Source organism: Chenopodium quinoa, unplaced genomic scaffold (assembly GCF_001683475.1).
Source record: "Chenopodium quinoa cultivar QQ74 unplaced genomic scaffold, ASM168347v1, whole genome shotgun sequence".
Taxonomy (NCBI): Eukaryota; Viridiplantae; Streptophyta; class Magnoliopsida; order Caryophyllales; family Amaranthaceae; genus Chenopodium; species Chenopodium quinoa.
The window spans coordinates 4,775,272-4,795,138 of record NW_018744151.1 but is presented as its reverse complement, the minus strand read 5'-3'; the positions used below and the strand labels follow the sequence as shown (position 1 = coordinate 4,795,138).

Sequence of the window (19,867 nt, the reverse complement as noted above, 5' to 3'; positions counted from 1 at the left end):
TTCTTATTTTTCGTTTCCGTTTGTTATACCAAACAAAAGGAAACGGAATGGTGATAATTGTTTCCGTTTCCTTTGATGTACCAAACAACTACTAAGGGTAACACTATTTGTTACCCTTTCCCCTCCTAATTTATTTCCATTCCGTTTCCTATATTAACTCCATACCAAACACCCCCATAGAGTATACAATTAGTATATAAGTCAAAATGTTGCTAAAAATAATTAAATGTAATATCCCCAAATATTACATGTTGGTTTTAACCAATAGTGGTCATTATATTTACTTCTAATTTATATTTTCTTGGTAAAGGGAAGAAAACTTTTTCAGATATTTCTGAATACTCGCAACAATTGTGATTATTTGACAACAAATGGAGTATTAGGTGAGCCCTTAACAAAACACCAATTTACTTAATCCTCGTATATGGTCAACAAGAATACATCACTACAAGAGTTAAACGGATCATACAAATTAAAAATAACTAAGGCGATTGTGCCTTGTGCCACCTTTTTATTTATCTAAATTTATTAATTTATTATGAGATATACTAATTTAATTAGCATTTCAAAAGTGGTTCTCTAGACTTTCAAAAGGCGATAAAGTTGTGAATTTATTCAAATTTGCCTATCACACACACTAAACCACTTGTATGATTTTCTCATCAGTGATGTATTTGCTCGATCTCACCATCATCCACAAGACCATATTAATGAGTTAGTTTTAATTTGTTATTTAGTAAGGTTTGGTTCTTCTAAGTTTATTTCATTTTAATTTTGTTTAATGTAATTCAACTCAGTTTATTATTCTAGTTTAGTTTAATTCAATTAAGGGTCTGTTACATTGACTGAACTGAGCTGAACTGAATTGAAATGAACTGAATTGAAATGAATATTTTATAAGAGAAGGAAATTAGGAGCTGAGCTGAACTGAACTGAACTGAATTGAGCTGAACTGAACTGAATTTCAACGTAAGAGAACAAGTCCTTACTCTCTAAATTTTTTTTTTATTATTATTTAATCCAAAAGTAAAAAGCCCAAGTAACCTTAGCTTTGAAAAAAATTATAATGATAGTGATCTATTCCCTGAGAAGCAGGAGACGGCCTTGAGCCTCCATTATATAGCTAGGAAAACTAACAATAGAGCATGTCAGATTAGATTATTAGTGTAATGTCTAGTCAATCAATCTCATGTGTATACGTACGATTAGATGATAGCTGGGGAAATTGATTTGGCACACCACTTATAAATTTTGTCATACCCGAATATAACAAATTATGCTCTTACATAAAGGTATATTATTATTATTATTATTATTATTTTTTACAAAACATAAAGGTGTATTAAAATCAAATTTGGTGTGTCAAATATCATTTCCCATAGTTAATTTATGGAGTACAAATATGTAAATTTTACTTGGTACTCCGTATCAAAACATATATGAAGTATGTACAGGCAATACAACAAATATTACTCAAACTTTCTTTTTTTGGTGTTTAAAGAGCCACAAACGCGGGGGTGAGAATCGATCCCAGGATCTCCTAGAATCGGGAGGGAAGCTCTAACCACTTGAGTTATCCCTCACTCAAACTTTCAGAATAAATATAGAAATTTTCTTACTTTGTTTTATTTGGTTGGTTTATTAGGCACTAAGGGCCTGTTCTCATACGTTTATTTTCAGTTCACTTCAGCTCAACTTCTAATTTCCTTCTCTTATAAAATATTCATTTCAGTTCAGTTCAGTTCAGTTTAGCTCAGCTCAGTTCAGTTCAGCTCAGCTCAGTTCAGTCAATGAGAACAGGCCCTAAGGCCATGTTCACTTCACATTAAAAAAATAATATTCATTAAATAAATTTCAATTCAATAAAATTAATTTCAGTTCAGCAAAAATAATTTTAGTTTTGTAAAAATAATTTTAGTTCAGTAAAAATCAGTAAACTTAAAGAAGAAGTATAATTGAAAATCCGTAAAAATAATTTCAGTTCAGTAGAATTAATTAATTTAGTAAAATTATTTCAATTCAATAAAAATAATTTAAGTTCAGCAAAAATAATTTATGTTCGGTAAAAATAATTTCATTTCACTAAAAATAATTTCACTTGAGCAAAAATAAGGTAAAGTGAACGGGACCTAAGGTCGCCCTATAGATCTTGAATCTTGATCTTCTTCTGATTTTTATTTTAACTGAAATTATTTTTGTTAAACTTTAATTATATTAACTAGACTAAATTATTTCAATAAAATAAAAACGCACAACTTGGCTTTTCTCAAGTGCCTTATCTTTTATACATGGGGTTGATTTTGGGCTCGATTCTTGTGGATATTATTACTTGTTAGGAGTCTTAGGACTTAGGAGTAGGGGTCTTGTGCATTTCGAGAAAAAGGTAAAATTGTGTATTTGTGTTTGTGTATGCATTTATTTTTGGAGGTAAAGAAAGTCAATAGAATATCAAAAGAATTTCCAGGTATCAACTTTGTTGCTGTTGACTCAAGCTTATCACTTTCTCAGCAACCAAAATCTAATCCAAGCGCCTATTCTCATTGATTAAAATGGGCTGAACTGAACTTATTAGAACTAAATTGAACTGAACTGAATATTTTATAAGAGAAGGAAAATAAAAGCTGAACTGAACTGAACTTATTAGACCGAAAATAATCATATGAAAATAGACCCTAACTGCTCATATAGCAATCGTTGTTTGGTAGCGTAGTACTCCAAACGGCCATACTTGGTAAGCTATAACGCCTAATACTTGCAATTTTTATTGTTGGATTAGTCTCGATGCATATTTTCATTTAATTTTTATGGAAATTTTGTGAAAAACTACCTATTATAATTCAGAATTTGCGAGAAACTACCTATTAAAAAAAATGTTGTAATTGACTACCTAATTTTTTAAAAATGTTGTAATTGACTACCTAATTTTTTAAAAATATTGTAATTTACTACCTTTACGCCGGATTATGAAGGAGTTTGACCAAAATTCTCCGGCGTTGACTTGGTCACGTGACACTTGGTGAAAGAAAAGGGTCATTAAGTGTCACGTGATGGTCACGTGACCAAGTCAACACCGGAGAACTTTGGTCAAAGTCCTTCATAATCCGGCATAAGGTAGTAAATTACAACATTTTTCGAAAATTAGGTAGTCAATTACAACATTTTTTTTAATAGGTAGTTTCTCGCAAATTCTGGATTATAATAGGTAGTTTTTCACAAAATTTTTCCTTTCCTTTAATTTTTATGTAAATTTTGTTTTGGTAAGCATAAAATTTTCATAGTTATTAATAAAATATGAAAATTGTGAGTACTAAAAAGATTGGTCTGACTTATGCAATCTTAGATTATTTGTGTAATTACTACGAGTAGTAGGGATGACAATGGGGCGGGTCGGATGCGGATGATGATACCTCCATACCCATACCCGCCTAAAAATCTTATACTCATCCCCGTCCCACCACCCGTGACGGGTACAATATTCACATCCATACCCGCCCCACCGGGTACAAGATAGGATCCATCCCCGCCCCATCACCCACTTGAATATTCATATCCACCTCATACCCGCCCCAAAATCGTCCCAAACCTTTGTCATGATGCTCTATTATATCACATTAATGACGATTATATCAAATTAGGTTAAGAAAATTGGGACTTTTACTATTCAAGCTTATTGGGTCTTAGGGGGCATCAAGTTTCATAAATTTTCAACTCTTCTAAAAGAAATATGGTGCGAGTATAAGGTGGGTACGGGGCGGGACGGATATGGGGCGGGTCTACTCTAAAATCCATACCCGCCCCATCACCCATGGCGGGTACACATTTTATACCCATCCCCGCCCCATCACCCGCCAAACCTCCCTTCATCCCCGCCCCACTTGGACGGGGATGGGGCGGGTCTCCCATTTAACCCGACCCACTGTCATCCCTAACGAGTAGCATGTACAACAGGACAAGAAGTAAGAAGTAGTACATACAAACTAACAAATAGATAATATGAGTACAAAATATTGTAAGAATAGTTGCTTTATAAAAATTTATTCCCCATGACATGCAAAAATAATCTACTGAAAATCATTCATCTACTAAAATGCCAAAGATGAATGTCTTCTAATCTACTTAGTTACTTCGTAAAACATAAAAAATCGATTAGGTGGTATCCAAAATTTAACTAAGACCAAATCTTGTATATATTATCATTATCACCCGTGATTTTAATTGAAATTCTTATGATGTAGTTACTAAATATAAGAGGAATGCAAAAACTAATAAATTAAAAATAGAAAAAAAAAAGTTGGAAAAAAAATTGGAATAAGAATGAGATTATTATGAGGTGTGGGTCCACACACCTCCAACAAAAAAAAAGAAAAGATAATTAAGGTAAAAGATTGGCATTAAAACCCCTCTGAATTTCAACTGCTTTAGATACCATTGGCTTGCTTATTGTGAGGCAAGCAGCAGCTAATTTGGCCAAATGTAACTTCTTTGATAATTTAACCAATAATTAATATATGGCCTCCTTTTTAGGAATTCAAGTTTTTTAGATGAGATTGTCCATCTTTTTTTAACTTTTAAGATTATTAGTTTTCTTTGATTATTTTGTTTCACTTTACTAAGGATATAAACTTTATATAGTGTATATGTTTTATAGGGGGAGCCATGTTCAAGATAAATTAACTCACTCTTGTAAAAGTTTGTTATATTATTCAATTATACTACCAGTACATAATAAGAAGAGAAAGCAATTATATTGCTTATATTGGAAAAAACAATTTGTGTATTCGATCCACAAATATAAGATACTCAAAGTTAATTAAATGAGTTAATTAATTTGTTGATGTTGTATGTGTCATATATGTACATGTATTATACATGATATATGTGCAATATATGTATGATATGTGTACAAAAATAGATTAATTAACATAATTAAGTTTAAATAGAATTTATTATTAATTTATTTGAACTCATTTAAAAAGATTGTTAGATTTGTCACTGCTTAATCTTAACTATTTGTCACTTTATATATTCATTTTGGCCATTTGTCAAACATAAACTACGAAAACATTGGTGGAGCATTTGAAATATTAGTCCTAGATTAATCTTTTTCCGGTCCTATTGACTGCAAATTGATTTGAATTAAATAATAATTTAAAATAAAATAAAATAATTTTATAAGATAGAGTAAGGGTTGGGTGCCATATTAAAATAATCTTCTCCATTAAATAATTGTGAATTTTATATATTTTATTTTCATCTATTCTTTTTATCTTTAATATATAATTTTATACTCAATGTATATATACATGTGATAAATAATTTTAGATATTAAATACTTATTAAACTCTATTTGTTAACTTAGCTTGATTTTATTTGATACAAAGTGTAGTACTATTATCCTAAAATTAAATATATTCATATAGGGTATAAAATAAAATTAATTTCAGAATATTCAGATGAAACAAACATAGTCTAAATACCACCCCAAGAGTAAAAAAAAAAAACAGTGTTGTCCAACTTCTAAACAACTGTAACTGATGCTTTTTAAAATAATCAATACTCCAATGAATTCTCTAATCTATCCCAAATATAGTTTATTTATTATTTTATTTTTTTAACATAATTTTCAAAACATATACGTAGTATTTGACAGTCAATATCTTCAATACGTGTTATAAAATTAAATACATAATAGTGATATGAATCTAACAATGTCTCACAAAATAATATTTTTTTTAAAATTTAAATAAACATTATTAAAGTTGACTATGAAGCAAAAATAGGCGGTATATTATGAGATGACAGGGTTTTTTTTTTGTTATTTGTTATTTTGTCATAATTAATTTTTTCAAAAATTGATTAGTTTAATTCAAGTAATTTCAAGTTAATAAATAAATAATTCCATTTCAGTAAAAATAATTTCAGTTCAGCAAAAAAAAAGTTCAGTTCAGTGAAAAAAAGGTCAATTTAGTAAATATGATTTCTATAAATTTAAAAAAACACCTATAAAAGGGAAGTGATGCAAATATATATAAGAGAGTACTGCATAAGTTTAAAATTTCTATAAATTTTAAGGCTCTGATCACTTCAACTTAAAAAATAATTTTAGTTCAATAAAAGTAATTTCAGTTCAGTAAAAATAATTTCAGTTCAGTAAAATTAATTTTAGTTCAATAAAAATAATTTCAATTAAATAAAAATCCATAACTTTGCAGAAGGAACATAATAGAAATTCAGTAAAATTAATTTCAGTTCAACAAAAAAAAATTCATTTCAATAAAATTAATTTCAGTTCAGTAAAAATAATTTTAGTTCAGTAAAAATAATTTAAGTTCAGAAAAAACAATTTAAGTTCAGAAAAAATAAGGTGAAGTGATCGGGGCCTAAGGAAGAAATATAACAGATAATGATTAAAAATAATTTCAGTTCACAAAAAAATTTTAGTTCAGTAAAAATAATTTCAGTTCAACAAAAATTAGATAAAGTGAACGAGGCCTTATATTATCTTATCTGAACTTATTGAACCTTATGAAAACTTATTATAGTTATAATTTGTACTTGAGTAACCCTTACCAGAACTTATTTTTCTTGAATAGAAGTTAATTGAACTTATCTGAACTTATTATTATATCTGAAATAAGTGAAAACAAGGTGAACAAAACAGACCCGACCCTGATTAGTTTCATAAGTGTTTATAAGGGTTACCAAAGCTTCACACTTAATTAACTAACTTCATATAAGTTCATAAGACCATATAAGTTTATATTTGAGTTCAGATAAAATAAGATAAATCAGGGTAAATTATGTTCATTTTTTTTCACTTATTTTAGCAAATACAAAGTTCCAATCATAAAATAAGTTCAAAAATTATAAGTTCCTTGTCAAAAAAAGAATTACAAGTTCTCTTTATAATAACTTACGATAAAGGTTGATGATTTTTACTTAATTTTAACTTACAGCTAAAATAAGTGCATATAAGTTTTAAAAAGTTCAAATAAATTGGATAAGATAGTTTATAATAATCACTTATAGGGAAAAATTGAGTGAATTGAATACTTCAATATCAAATCCGAAGTAAGTAAAAATAGGTGAATAAAAAGTACCGCTAACCACATAAATGAAAAACATCGGTTAAATTAAACTACTTGTATATAAATAGAAACAATGGGCGGCATAAATTTGATCTTACAACATTGGGCAGCTTATACGACTCTTAGGGTTTGGTAGTCTCATATTAAGTTTTAAAAACACTAACAATGACATGGGATTAATCATAAATGAGAAAACTGATTACTTCGATCCATATATAATTCTCCCTATACTTAAATAGAACATCTCATGAGAATCCTAAAATTTCATGGTCAATTGGATAATTTTACTTCCTTTCAGAGTTGGGAGAATAACTATTTGTTAAAAAAAATAATAAAAGAAAAGAAAAAAAAAAAGAGTTGGGAGAAATAACTTATAATTTGTTATATACACTTGGATGTATTTTACACCCAACTAACCCAAGTTTAGTTTTTGCTCTAAAAGGAAAAACAATCATGAAAATAAAAATAAATACTTATGGATGTACGATATACCCAGGTGTATGTAACAATTTCTCGAAATAACTAATATTGATTTTTTGAAAAGTTTGGTGGAAAAACTACATTTATTGAAAACGGAAAAAGGTGACTGTTCAAACTGAACTGAAAAAAAAAATATATATATATTACAAACTTTAGTTCCCGTTCATTTACCTTATTTTTGCTAAACTTAGGGCCTGTTCATATTTACTGAACTGAGCCGAACTGAACTGAACTGAACTGATTGGAGCTGAACTGAACTGAACTGAATATTTTATGAGAGAGGGAAATTAAGAGCTGAACTGAACTGAACTGATTGGAGCTGAACTGAACTGAGCTGAACTGATTGGAGCTGAACTGAACTGAAAATAAGTAAATATGAACAGGCCCTTAAATTAATTAACTAAACTTAAATTATTGTTGCTGAAATTAAATTATTTTTACTGAACTGAAATTAATATTGCTAAATTGAAATTATTTTTACTGAATATTTCTTTTTTAGAGTTACTAATTTTTATTGAACTAAAATTATTTTTTCTAAATTGAAATTAATTTTACTAAACTGAAATTATTTTTACTAAATATTATTTCGTAAGGTGAACTCAAATAGTAAAAAGTGTTATTTACTCATACCTTTAAGTCAATGACAACATTGCACATTATTAAGACTATACTAGGTGTGTGAATTGACTTGTGATCCATAAATCTTCATTTGAAGTCATCAGAAATTTCAGTTAAAGTGCAGAAAAAAGTTTGAGTTTGAGCTTGAGTTTTTAGTACAAATCAGACGAAATCAGATTTTTACTACACAAACAAATGAGTAAGAAAGATAAAAAATACGAGTATGAATAACAAAAATTAATTGACATCAATCCAAATGTTGTGCACGTACTACCTCGTTTATTGCATATTTTTAAGAAGGGACCCACATAACTTAACTTGCCCATTCTACTCTTTACAATTTTTACAGTGGTAAAAAAAAATAAAAAAAATCATTAGCTAATTAAGTCAAAATAGTTACCTGATTAATAACCTTTTTAATCAAACGTACACACTTAACATTTATGTTTACTTTTAAGCTATTTTCATGTCTTTCCTTTTCATTAACCTATTTTAAGTATTTAACCTTTTCTGTTTCTTTCAATTTGTCTCCAACTAGAATGGTAAATTTCGATTTGATTTTTTACCATCTTTAACCACTGATCCAATCTTTGAATGATTTCATTTATAAGGTCTAGCTATGGCATTGGTCAACAATATTCTAGCTAAAGTGTATGTCTTGCATTTACTAGCTACAACCCTACAAGCATTATTTGGAACTTAGAATTAACAATTCTAAAGTTCTCCAACTTGATATTCTTGCGTTGTATTGTTCAATAATTTGTAAAAGAATCATTTTAATAAGTAGACAAGTAATTAATGTTTGGAGAATAAATGTATAAAGCCCAACTCATTGAATTAATAGAACTGGTTACTGTGGGCGATGATGTAGAAGAAATTTAATCTCATATACTTTAGGTGATGCCGCATTCAAGGCTTTATCAATTGATCATATACTAATAATATATATATAGTCAGCATTTTTTTTCCCCCTATCTTCACTTCGAGCTCTCTCTTGAATCTTGACATATCTAACTATTTAAGCTATGCAAATTTTACATATAGTAACACAATGTTTGATCCAATTAACACGTGCAAAAAACAGTCAATGATAACATGCAGTCAAATTAGTCAAGTTAAATTAGCCGACAACCAAAACCCAACATCGAATTGTCAAACAAGGCCCATATCTTAGAAAAATAACTTGAATGACATGTGAGGATCGTGGGAAGAAGCTCATAGAGGATAGACTTGTTGCTATACTCCGTACATTGTAGTGGCGGTATATGATATGGTTTCAAGCTATTTTCAATCTACAATATACATCGTGCTACATTATTGTTATCTTTTTTGTAAGTCGACAAGTTACATAATTGATGACAATGATTATAGCTGGGCCAAAGTAAGTTTGTGTCAATGAAAGTTATTTTTGGTTGTATTAAATTACACAACACAAATAATAGTATATACTTATGTTGTATGCTCTTAGCAATATGACAAGGGTAGGCCAAATCAATTGTAATAATATAGATCAAAATTCAACATCAAGTTGCTACTTGCTAGGTTACTAGTATTTCCTTAGAGAAAATCATAGTTAGAGGTAGGTATATATATTATGCTACTATTGTATCAATTGAAAATGGTACTTGATAGAATATTAGATCACTCGAGGGTCTATAATTTGCTTGATAATTAGTTTGGTTTGATATCAATCCCTAGTTCAACTTCTAGACATGAAATTCTATCTAATTTAACATATACAAAGAAAATTTCGCTCAAATGTGAGACTATTTCAACTTGTCTATTTATTATATCAAACCTTTTAATTACAAGTAGTTTATTCCAATCTATATTACATGTTAATTACAATATCCTTGCATTCTTACACTGTATATATGTTAATATATACAACAAATTTGACCATACCTTTATATGACGCATACAAGGCAACATATGTATTCGGGTTGTGAATCAACTAATTAGGTCGTTAAATAGTACATACAATAAATTTGTGCATACCATTAAACGATGCATACAAAGCAATGAATTTAATCGAGTTTTTATTGATATAAGTATACAATTACAATGAAGAAGTAGTATAATCTAGGGGAAACAAGCACATGATTTTAATAAATGTTGATATTAGTCTATTGCAAATATGAAAATGGGTATGTGTGTCTTAGGCGCAAAATGCGCTTACAAAGATCAGTTAATGCAAACGTGCCTGTAGTAAATAGGGGACATCCTAATGGTTAAATTCATAAATTTGGGGCACATGCATGTTAACTATTTTCATGTTTAAAAAATTTCTGATTTTCTAAATATTTGAGTGTTATTTTTATTATTATTTTTGTGGCACTAAATTTTGCAAGATAAACATATGCATATATTTGAGTTAGAATGTTGTTAGGAGATTCTTCGGCACAAAATTTTGCTTGTCTTAGTTAAATCTACCCAATGCTTGCTTTCATGTGAACATCTCATTGAATTTCATGCATGATTTGATTTGCATATCAAAGACACAAGTCAATTATACTATATAATATAACATAACTATCTTAGAAAAATGATTTATGTTAATTAATTAACTTATCTATTTGTAGATTATTAAACATAAGTTGACCTAAGTCTAGATTTTTATACATTAGGTTAATACAATTTGATTTAGTGATTTATCTATTCGAATTAAAACTCGTATTGTAACATTAGTTCTATTAATTATTTTTCCGTGTTTAACAAATATTCCAGGTGGGAGGAATGTTTACTAAGATCAAGTACGTACTATACCTGGGGGGAAATTTGGTGATTAATAATATACTAAAATTATATACATAGTAGTGTTTAGAAGAGATAGATTTTGTTGATTTGGTTATTATATGATAATACTATAGTGAATAGTGTTTGAAAGAAAGTACCTAAGTACCAGTATATTAACTCTTCTTGTATCAATCAATCAATTACATTAACAAATAACAGCAACTGTAATATTCGCAAATTATTTTAATAATTAAGGTATTATAGTAATGCGATGTATAGATTAATGTCACTATCTTACCATGAAGGAATTCTACATTCCACGAGAATTATTATGAGCAATTGAATATATAAATAGAATAAAGTTATCTATATTCAAAATTCAATGGAGAAAAATATAATACTACATATTATAAAATGATCTTAAAAATTGAGAGCACACTCTAATTAGTATGATACCTTATGGAAAAGAGTTTAAATATAAATCAGTGCAGATTAGGCCTTATGAAAAAGAGCCCAAAAATAAATCCGTACGGATTAGGCCTTAAGCGGATGGCAATATCATACTAAGGGTCTGTTCACATTTACTTAATTTCAATTCAATTCAGTTCAGTTCAGTTCAACTCCAATCAATTCAGTTCAGCTCCAATCAGTTCAGTTCAGATCAGTTCACTTCAGTTCAGCTCCAATAAGTTTAGTTCAGTTCAGTTTAGCTCTGTTCAGCTCCTAATTTCCCTCTCTCATAAAATATTCCCAGCCCAGTTTATATCATTTCAGCTCTAATCAGTTCAGTTCAGTTCGATTCAGCTCCAATCAGATCAATACAATTCAGTTCAGTTCACTTCAATTCAGTTCAGTAAATATGAACATGCACTTATTATAGAGTGGTGTAATGAAAATCAATTAGGTGGGTGACCGGAACCCAACACTAATGTCAATATATTACCATGAAAGAATTAATTCTTCATGTCACAAGAATTATTATGACCAATTGTATATACAAGTAGAATATACATATACACATTCAAAATTCAATGGAGAAATTAAAAACCTCTTATAAAATGATCTTGTATGTAATCTATACTTGTTCATGACGTATAAGTTTGTGTAATAGTATAGATAATTGAATGGAGATTTTGTGAGTTATCCACGACACACAAAAAGCAAAGATCAATATATACTACGTAACACAAGTGAGTAATAGTATTTAATCTGATGGCACTTCTGTGAATATATTGAAACAACGCGGTATTTTATTTAATACTTTTGGTGAGCTGTCCAATTACTTTTTGCAACTTGCATTTACTGTTTGATGAGGAAATTACACATGTACCCCTCAACTAGTACATGAAAAGACGCATATACCTCTCCACTGATATTTGAAAAGACGATTATACCCACAAATAAACAAATTTTGTATATCTGGGGAATTAACCGGGCACAACTCATATTAAAATGTATATTATGTGATCATCCATTATTATAAATACCACCCATTATTATAAATACATGCCAATGCTTTAATTTAAGACAAATCATTATCCAAATAATAAAATGATATTACAAAATAAAATTAACCCTAAATTTTATTAGGTACTCTTTGAAAAATCATCACATTTGCCCAAAACATTTTGCCAAATCCTACACAAAAAAGTAATTTCCACAATTAACATTAAGGGCCATGGCATCAAGCACGATCATAAGTTGCCTATTCTTTTAGGGGGATAACTTATACTTATGCAAAAAAATAATTATATTTATATACGAAGTATATAGTTGATTTATATTCATTTAATTGAATTTTCATGGTGATGATGATGTTCAACCATGCGGCCCAATCGAATTAAGTTTGTATAATCTTGTGGGCCATGGGCTGAAAGGCCTGGGAAAATAAGCCCAATCATCCGATGAATAAGTTGAAACCAACATTCTTTGTAATCTGGGCCCCATTTCATATGTGGAAGTATGAAACTCCTAATTAGCTCCCAACATGCATTCATGAACTTTGGTATCATCCATGCCAATGATGTGTAGTTCTTATTTGGCTCCACTTTCAATTCCTACAATCATCCATAACATAAACAAATATGTCAAAAGAATTGTACATCAATGATATAGTTAAAAATCATGAATCCCTTCAAAAAAGATTCAGACTTTTTTACATAAATCGTAAATTCAGGGTAAAAAAAATATGAAGACAGGTGGAGAAATTTACCCTTCCTTGGTAGAAACTATCGTAGTAGAGGCACGGGCCGAAATGTTTAAACAAGAGAGTCTTGTTATCATAAGGAAGTCTAGGAACCATATCATTGCAATAAACATACCTACAATATTTGACATTATAGGTCTTCAAATTCTTCTTCATAAAATCTCCAAATTCCTCATCTCCAACTCTTGGTTGTCCAAATGTATAAACACCCTCCAATCTATCAAGCAATTCTTTCTCTTCATGTAATATTAGAACACTAGCGAATAAAATCGCTAACGCACCACCCAAACTATGTCCCGCTACTACAAATTTTGCGTTCTTGTTTTCTTTAATTATGCTTCGAAGGACTTGTCGAATTTTGTAATACGCAAATTGTGGTTGTTTATCGCTCGTTTCGATCTCTTTTGGCCATCCGACACCGGATTTAGTGTTTTGAAGGCCTAATGCCTTCATGAATCCGGCGTGAACTTTTCCTACGTTCGTTAGCCTAAACCAAGAAATATCAATGTCTGCGCGACAGTCGTCTGTATCGAAGGGGTTTGTGCCTCTAAATGCAACCACTATTGTGTCTTTGTCCTTGCTTATGTTGCGCGCCATGAATGCATCTGTAGAATTGCTCGCTTGGAAATCTGCAACAAACGATTGACGAATTAGTTAACTATATTGGTACAAACAAACGATTGACGCTTAGTATAGTACCCTTCATTATAGGGGATGTAGACCTATGTAGTTAGGGTATAGATTTGGGTGGGACATGTTACACCATTTTTAAAATTTATAACATTTAAAACCAAATTTGAAATATAAAAAATAAGCATATATTGATTGAACTAATAATTTCAAATACCTCACTAACTTAATAATTCTAGATCCGCCCCTAAAATAAAAGAGAGTACACAATAGATAACAAAAAGATATTCTTCTAGTACTGCTTTAATAATGCTTACCATTTCGGAAGTTGTAAGCCCCTAATAGTTCCATCTGTTAAATATTAGATAGAATCAGATGTTAATATAAGAATATTAAAAGATGGCGATCATACATGATTACACGTGGACATATAAGCTAACATTATAAAAAAAAAATTATAATAAAAAAATAAATAAATAAAAAAAGTGTACAATACCTTCCAACTTTCCTCAACAACATTTTTAATGAAGGCTGAATTTTCATAGGATAACTTAGCAGCCATCCAAGAGAGTGAAGCTTCATAATTGGCGTGCCCCGGTTGAATATTTTGGTCCAAATCCACTCTTGGATCGAGAAGTGCTATAATTGATCTATATGTCTCGGACTCATTTGGCATATGCACTTTTCCTGTCCAATTTCATAAGATTTTTAAACATAATAATATAATGAGGAATATGTAAATTAAAAATGGTGAAATTTATAATATATGAAAATGGTGAAATTTATAATATATGGTGAAATTTCATAAGATTTTTAAACATAATAATATATGTATATTGTGCTGAAATTTTAACCCAATGTAACATAACCTGTAATTACCCCACATTAAAAAAGAACGGGTCTTATGCGTGAAGGGCGGGGTTAAAACTCTAACTTCATAAGTTCATATATCACTATCATATGAACGCATGATTTTCAACAAGTTTGTTTTTTAATTTCACAATAATATACGAATAATATTATATCATTTCACAAATAATAACTCTTTATTACAATAAAAAAATTATCAAACTCTATTATATATGTTATGTCTTGAAAATGCTCTCAATTTCTTATACTTAGCTCTATTATATATGTAATGTTAACAACTTTAGAAGTTATCCAACTTTACTTCCAATATTATATGAGACACTAATGAATTATCAATTCAAAATTTTAGCCAGTTTTTCCATTGGTTCAGCCCAGAATTCGGAAGTTTTCTAGTCTTTTCCGTAGGAACGCTGGGCTGGGCCACCTCGAATGGCGTGAGCCGCATGCGGGGAGACCCGAACGTACGGCTTCGCTCTTCCGGAACCGGTACAGAAATGGGTGCTTTTTCCACGTTGTTTACCTTAGTTACTGGGGGGTTTCGGGGAAGACCCATGTGGGGCACCTTTTGGGTGTGGGATGCGCGTTTAACTTCTGTATTCATCTCGTTCCTTATTTACTTGGGTGCGCTGTGTTTTCAAAAGCTTCCTGTAAATTATCATTTATTTTACCGATTATCATTTATTTTATTTTAGACGTTACCCTTTGTAAATTATGATGGAACATTATAGGACCTTTCTCTAGCCTCCTAAATAGAACACCCATACCCAAACTATCCTTAGAAGCGTGCAGTGCCAAGTAATTGTGTATTACTAACACGCGGTAAAATAATTGTAATTAGCACAAGCTAGGATGCTAACTTAACATAGACCTCAATTAGTGGCAAGATATTTAATACAGTAAATGAATTCACTAATTACAGGGGACATAATTATGTATTTCATGATGGTAAGCATTAATTAAATTAATTTAATAGCTGGCATAACCTTCATTATCAATTTTTGAATCATATGCTACCAATTGGATCCCATCTAACTATTTTCTGTTAACTCGATGATTAGTGCAGATTTAACCTAATCTTTTAGATTTATGAATTATGTAATGAGTCTATTTTGATTATTAATCAATGAATTAATTTCTAATTACACAATCGATCTAGTTGGCACTTGGCAGTATATATACAGACATTTGAATAATGCGTGTATTACAATTTTTTTTTATGAAAGAAAAATAGAATATTTATCATACGTGTAACCTGAGGCTACTCCATATATAGCAAGTCACAACAAATTTAAACCTCGATAAATGACATTTTTTCATTTACCTTATTCTTAGCACTTAAATTATGTATTTTATTTCTTTTTAGAAAAGGCTCTTATTATCTCTTAGGTTTGAGCATGCATATTAAGATTGGATAATAGTAGGGTGGTTTTTTTTTTTTTTTTAGATTGACCAAAATAGACAATTAGTTGAGGATGAATATCACGTTACTTATTTACTATTGTTTGGTAAAGTAACGATTGACTGATTATTATCTTTATTATAAAAATAGTGTGACTCATAAAAACTACAAGGTAATTAAAACAAAAAAGAAATTACACTTAAATTACTGATCAAAGTAAAAATTTCATGCATTTAATACACTTTGAGATAGTGAAAAACATAAGTATGGAGTAATAGTTAAACTAATTATAAGAAATGATCATTAATTAGTCAATATTTATATTGCTAACCTTTGAAAAAATTTAACCACAATCTGAGCAATCCACCATTGTTTGTTATTAGATTCATCCATGTTACGATGAAATAGCCAATATGAGCCATTGGTGTCTTCATGTATCGAAACAACTTAAACAAAACAGCCGAAACAAAAATGAGCCATCGATAGTTAAAACTTTCTAGGTCTTGTTCGATTTCGTGAGGGCAAACAATATGATTAGCTCTCTCATTGAAGAACAGAAGGCGAAGAAGATCATAGAAACTAGAATTTTCTGGGTATAATTCAAGATAATCTTTGCATACTAAGCTCTCTGAAGAACAATAATAAGACATGTTTAGAAGAAATGAAGAAAGAATATGATGGATATTTTTGTGGTGTCATTTGGTAGATGTCACAACTTCTATTTATATATTCATGCATTTTGTACTTTATGCACGAAAGAATAAAGGGTTTCAAAATTGGCATGTTAGCGTTATAACTTTACTCAATCGGTCCACTTTTACTACCTACTCTATAATTCTACATGGGCATAGCTAGTTATGTGTTATTATTATTTTAGTAAAACATTGCGTTCTCAAAAAAAAAAAAAGGTAAAACATTGCGTTCCCAAAAAAAAAAAAAGAAAAAAAAAAAAGTAAAACATCACGTTTTTTGTGTGCAGTGGCTGGTCATACTGTGTTGTCGACTGACAGTCTGACACACTCCAAAATTAACCTTGACCGAGTAATTCCTAATCGAGTAACCCTTAACCGACCAAGTAACTCTGGTCACACGGTGTGACTAGTCACATATGAAACTTTAAGAAAGTGGAATTGGTTTATGATATAATAATATATATGTTGTATTTACTTGATTTTATAATTTTAAACTTATGCAGTACTCTCTTATATATATTTGCATCACTTCCCTTTTATAGGTGTTTTTTTTAAATGCATCACTTGTATATTTGGTAACTTTATATTGCTTCGTTTTATCATTTTCCTCTCTTACTTTAAACCCCACTCAAATTATTTTATTATTTCTCTCTTTCATGGTCCCCACTTAAATAATAAAAATAATAAAATATTTATCCTCTCTCACATACTTTATCTTTCATCATCACCATTTTACTTTTACTATAATAATTTATTCATCCACTTACAATATTATATTACTCTCCTAAAACTTTGTACATTATAAAGTAATGCAAATTAATTAAAAAAACAGAGGAAGTATTATATATTAATTTTAATTAAATTTATCTAATCTTATGGTACGGAACTAATTAGAATATGTAACAACTTATTGAAATATGTTAAAACTATATTTTAGTAGTAAATTGAATTTGGTACATTACCCTTATACAAAGTAATACTAGTATAATTAACCAACTAATAACTTTATCTGGACTCATTACTAATAGTAGTAAGAAATCTGCAATATAAGGTTAACTAAACATACATTAGTGAATATGAGAATCAAGTGATGGATACTTATTATGAAGCTATGATCAATTGTAATACCGGACAAATTTAAAGGTACAATAAAAAAAAAAGTTTTAAAGAAGGAAGAAAGTAAGTGATTTTTTTATTTGATAATTTTAATGTCATCTTCGGATAATTTGAAATTATAAGTTTGATAGGGGCTTCATTTTATATTTGTTGGTTTATAAATTTTGTACTTTATTTTTTGTTTATTTGTATTTTGAATTTTTTCCGGTTTGACAATTAATGAGTCATAAGATAATTAATATTTTAATTTTCTAAACTAAGTCCATAAAAAAGTACCATATCCTCCATATAAAATACTAATCCAATTATTATCCTATATAAAATAATTTGAATCAAAAGACATATTATTATAAAACTATTAGAATATGCCCTATTATTATAAAACTATTAGAATAATAAAAGACATATATATAAATTTGAATCAAAATGTGTGAATACTAATCCAATTAGGGCATGTTCACTTCAGCTTAATTTTCAATTAGTTTAGTTCAGTTAAGTTTAGCTCCTAATTTCCTTCTCTCATAAAATATTTATTTTAACTCTATTATATTCAATTTAGTTCCGTTCAGTTTAATTCAGTAAATGTGAACATGGCACAGGCCTTTAGTGTTTGGGCAAATATCAAGCATGATTTGGACTAGTGATTATTGATGCTTAAAACTTAGGATCGGAGTACTTTGATTGTTATATTTTATTCCTAATTATTATCCCTTTCGAGAACGATATGATGCTTGAATTGGAGGATCTAAGATGTAGATGTGGTCATGAGTATATTGACTTAGTAGTAAACGGAGTGGCAATTATTAGTCATACCATATCATAATTAATTATTTGGCATGCTTTTTATTCATTGAAACATTTTTTTCTTTGTTTGGTGAGATACTCGTGAAACACTACACTAAGGTCTAAATCGTGTTAGTTCTTGATGTGTTATATCTAGCTATGTGCCTATGTCCCATCATTCCCATGTTTTATTAATAAGAAAAGTGATAGTCAAAAAGCTAATTAATTACGCGTTTACACGTTTGTTTAGTTTTTTTATTTTGTTCTTCACTAAACATCGAAATAAAATAATTAACTTGTATATAAAAGTAGGTATATTCTAATAGTTTTATAATAATCCTGCTGCATGTTTATTTAATGCATAAAAACTTTATTTATAATTTTATCTAATTATTGTCAAAAGGACAGTGGACACCTGGCTCCGTTATCTGTTTTTGTTTTTGTTTTGGTTAAAGGATGATGTAGATTAATTATGCACTTAACCATTGTTATCTAATTTATTTATTTATTTATTTTTGGCCGGTATCTAATTATTGAAGAGGGAAGATCATGAAATAAAGGAGAAGATCAACTAATACGATAATTAATTGTGACGATCAAGACATTATTAAAGAGGTAAGATCAATATATTATACGAGTACTAATTAACTGTGATTTCGATCATCAAGCTAAATCACAATAATTAGTCAAATGCGTTGGACATAACAATTAGTAGGGCATATTAGCCTCATTCAATTAGAATATGGAATAATATACAAGTAGTTAAGTATGTAGGGGCTTTCTTTTACTAATTATAGAAAATGAAAGCTTAGTAGTAGTTTGTACTTCAATTATTAAATTATAACTTATAATTCATTTGTCTTTTTACTCAATTTATTTCATGCACGTACTTGCACTAGCTCACTACCTATTATATATGTTTGTCAAATACTATAATAATTTAGCGAGCTATTTATGTTAGAGGAGCAATTCAACCAAAAGATTAATTAAGGCTTAAAATGTGGATGCAGCATGGGTCCTCTACATACCATGCGCGAAATATTCCATTTGAAAGTGGAGGTGCATGAGATTTGAACATGTGACCTTTGTGTCATGATGATTCCAATACCATGTTAAGGGACCAACTCAACCAAAAGTTTAAACTGATGGTTGAGACAATGAATATGTTTTATAATCTATCAATTAAAATATTCTCTCCGTTACGAATTACTCGCAACAAATTAGGGAATTGCAAACTCCTTGGAAAAAG

General features: G+C 29.4%; 1 protein-coding gene across 1 annotated transcript; it reads right to left on the bottom strand.

The window, feature by feature from the left end:
* Nucleotides 1–12,241: 12,241 nt before the first annotated feature.
* LOC110693704 lies at nt 12,242–17,117 on the bottom strand. Its single transcript, XM_021870871.1, has 5 exons — nt 16,359–17,117; nt 14,255–14,445; nt 14,076–14,109; nt 13,135–13,757; nt 12,242–12,979 (listed from the first exon to the last, which is right to left on the bottom strand). Exons 1-5 carry the CDS (start codon nt 16,675–16,677, stop codon nt 12,707–12,709), a joined length of 1,440 nt encoding a protein of 479 aa, XP_021726563.1. The 5' UTR covers nt 16,678–17,117; the 3' UTR covers nt 12,242–12,706.
* Nucleotides 17,118–19,867: the final 2,750 nt, after the last annotated feature.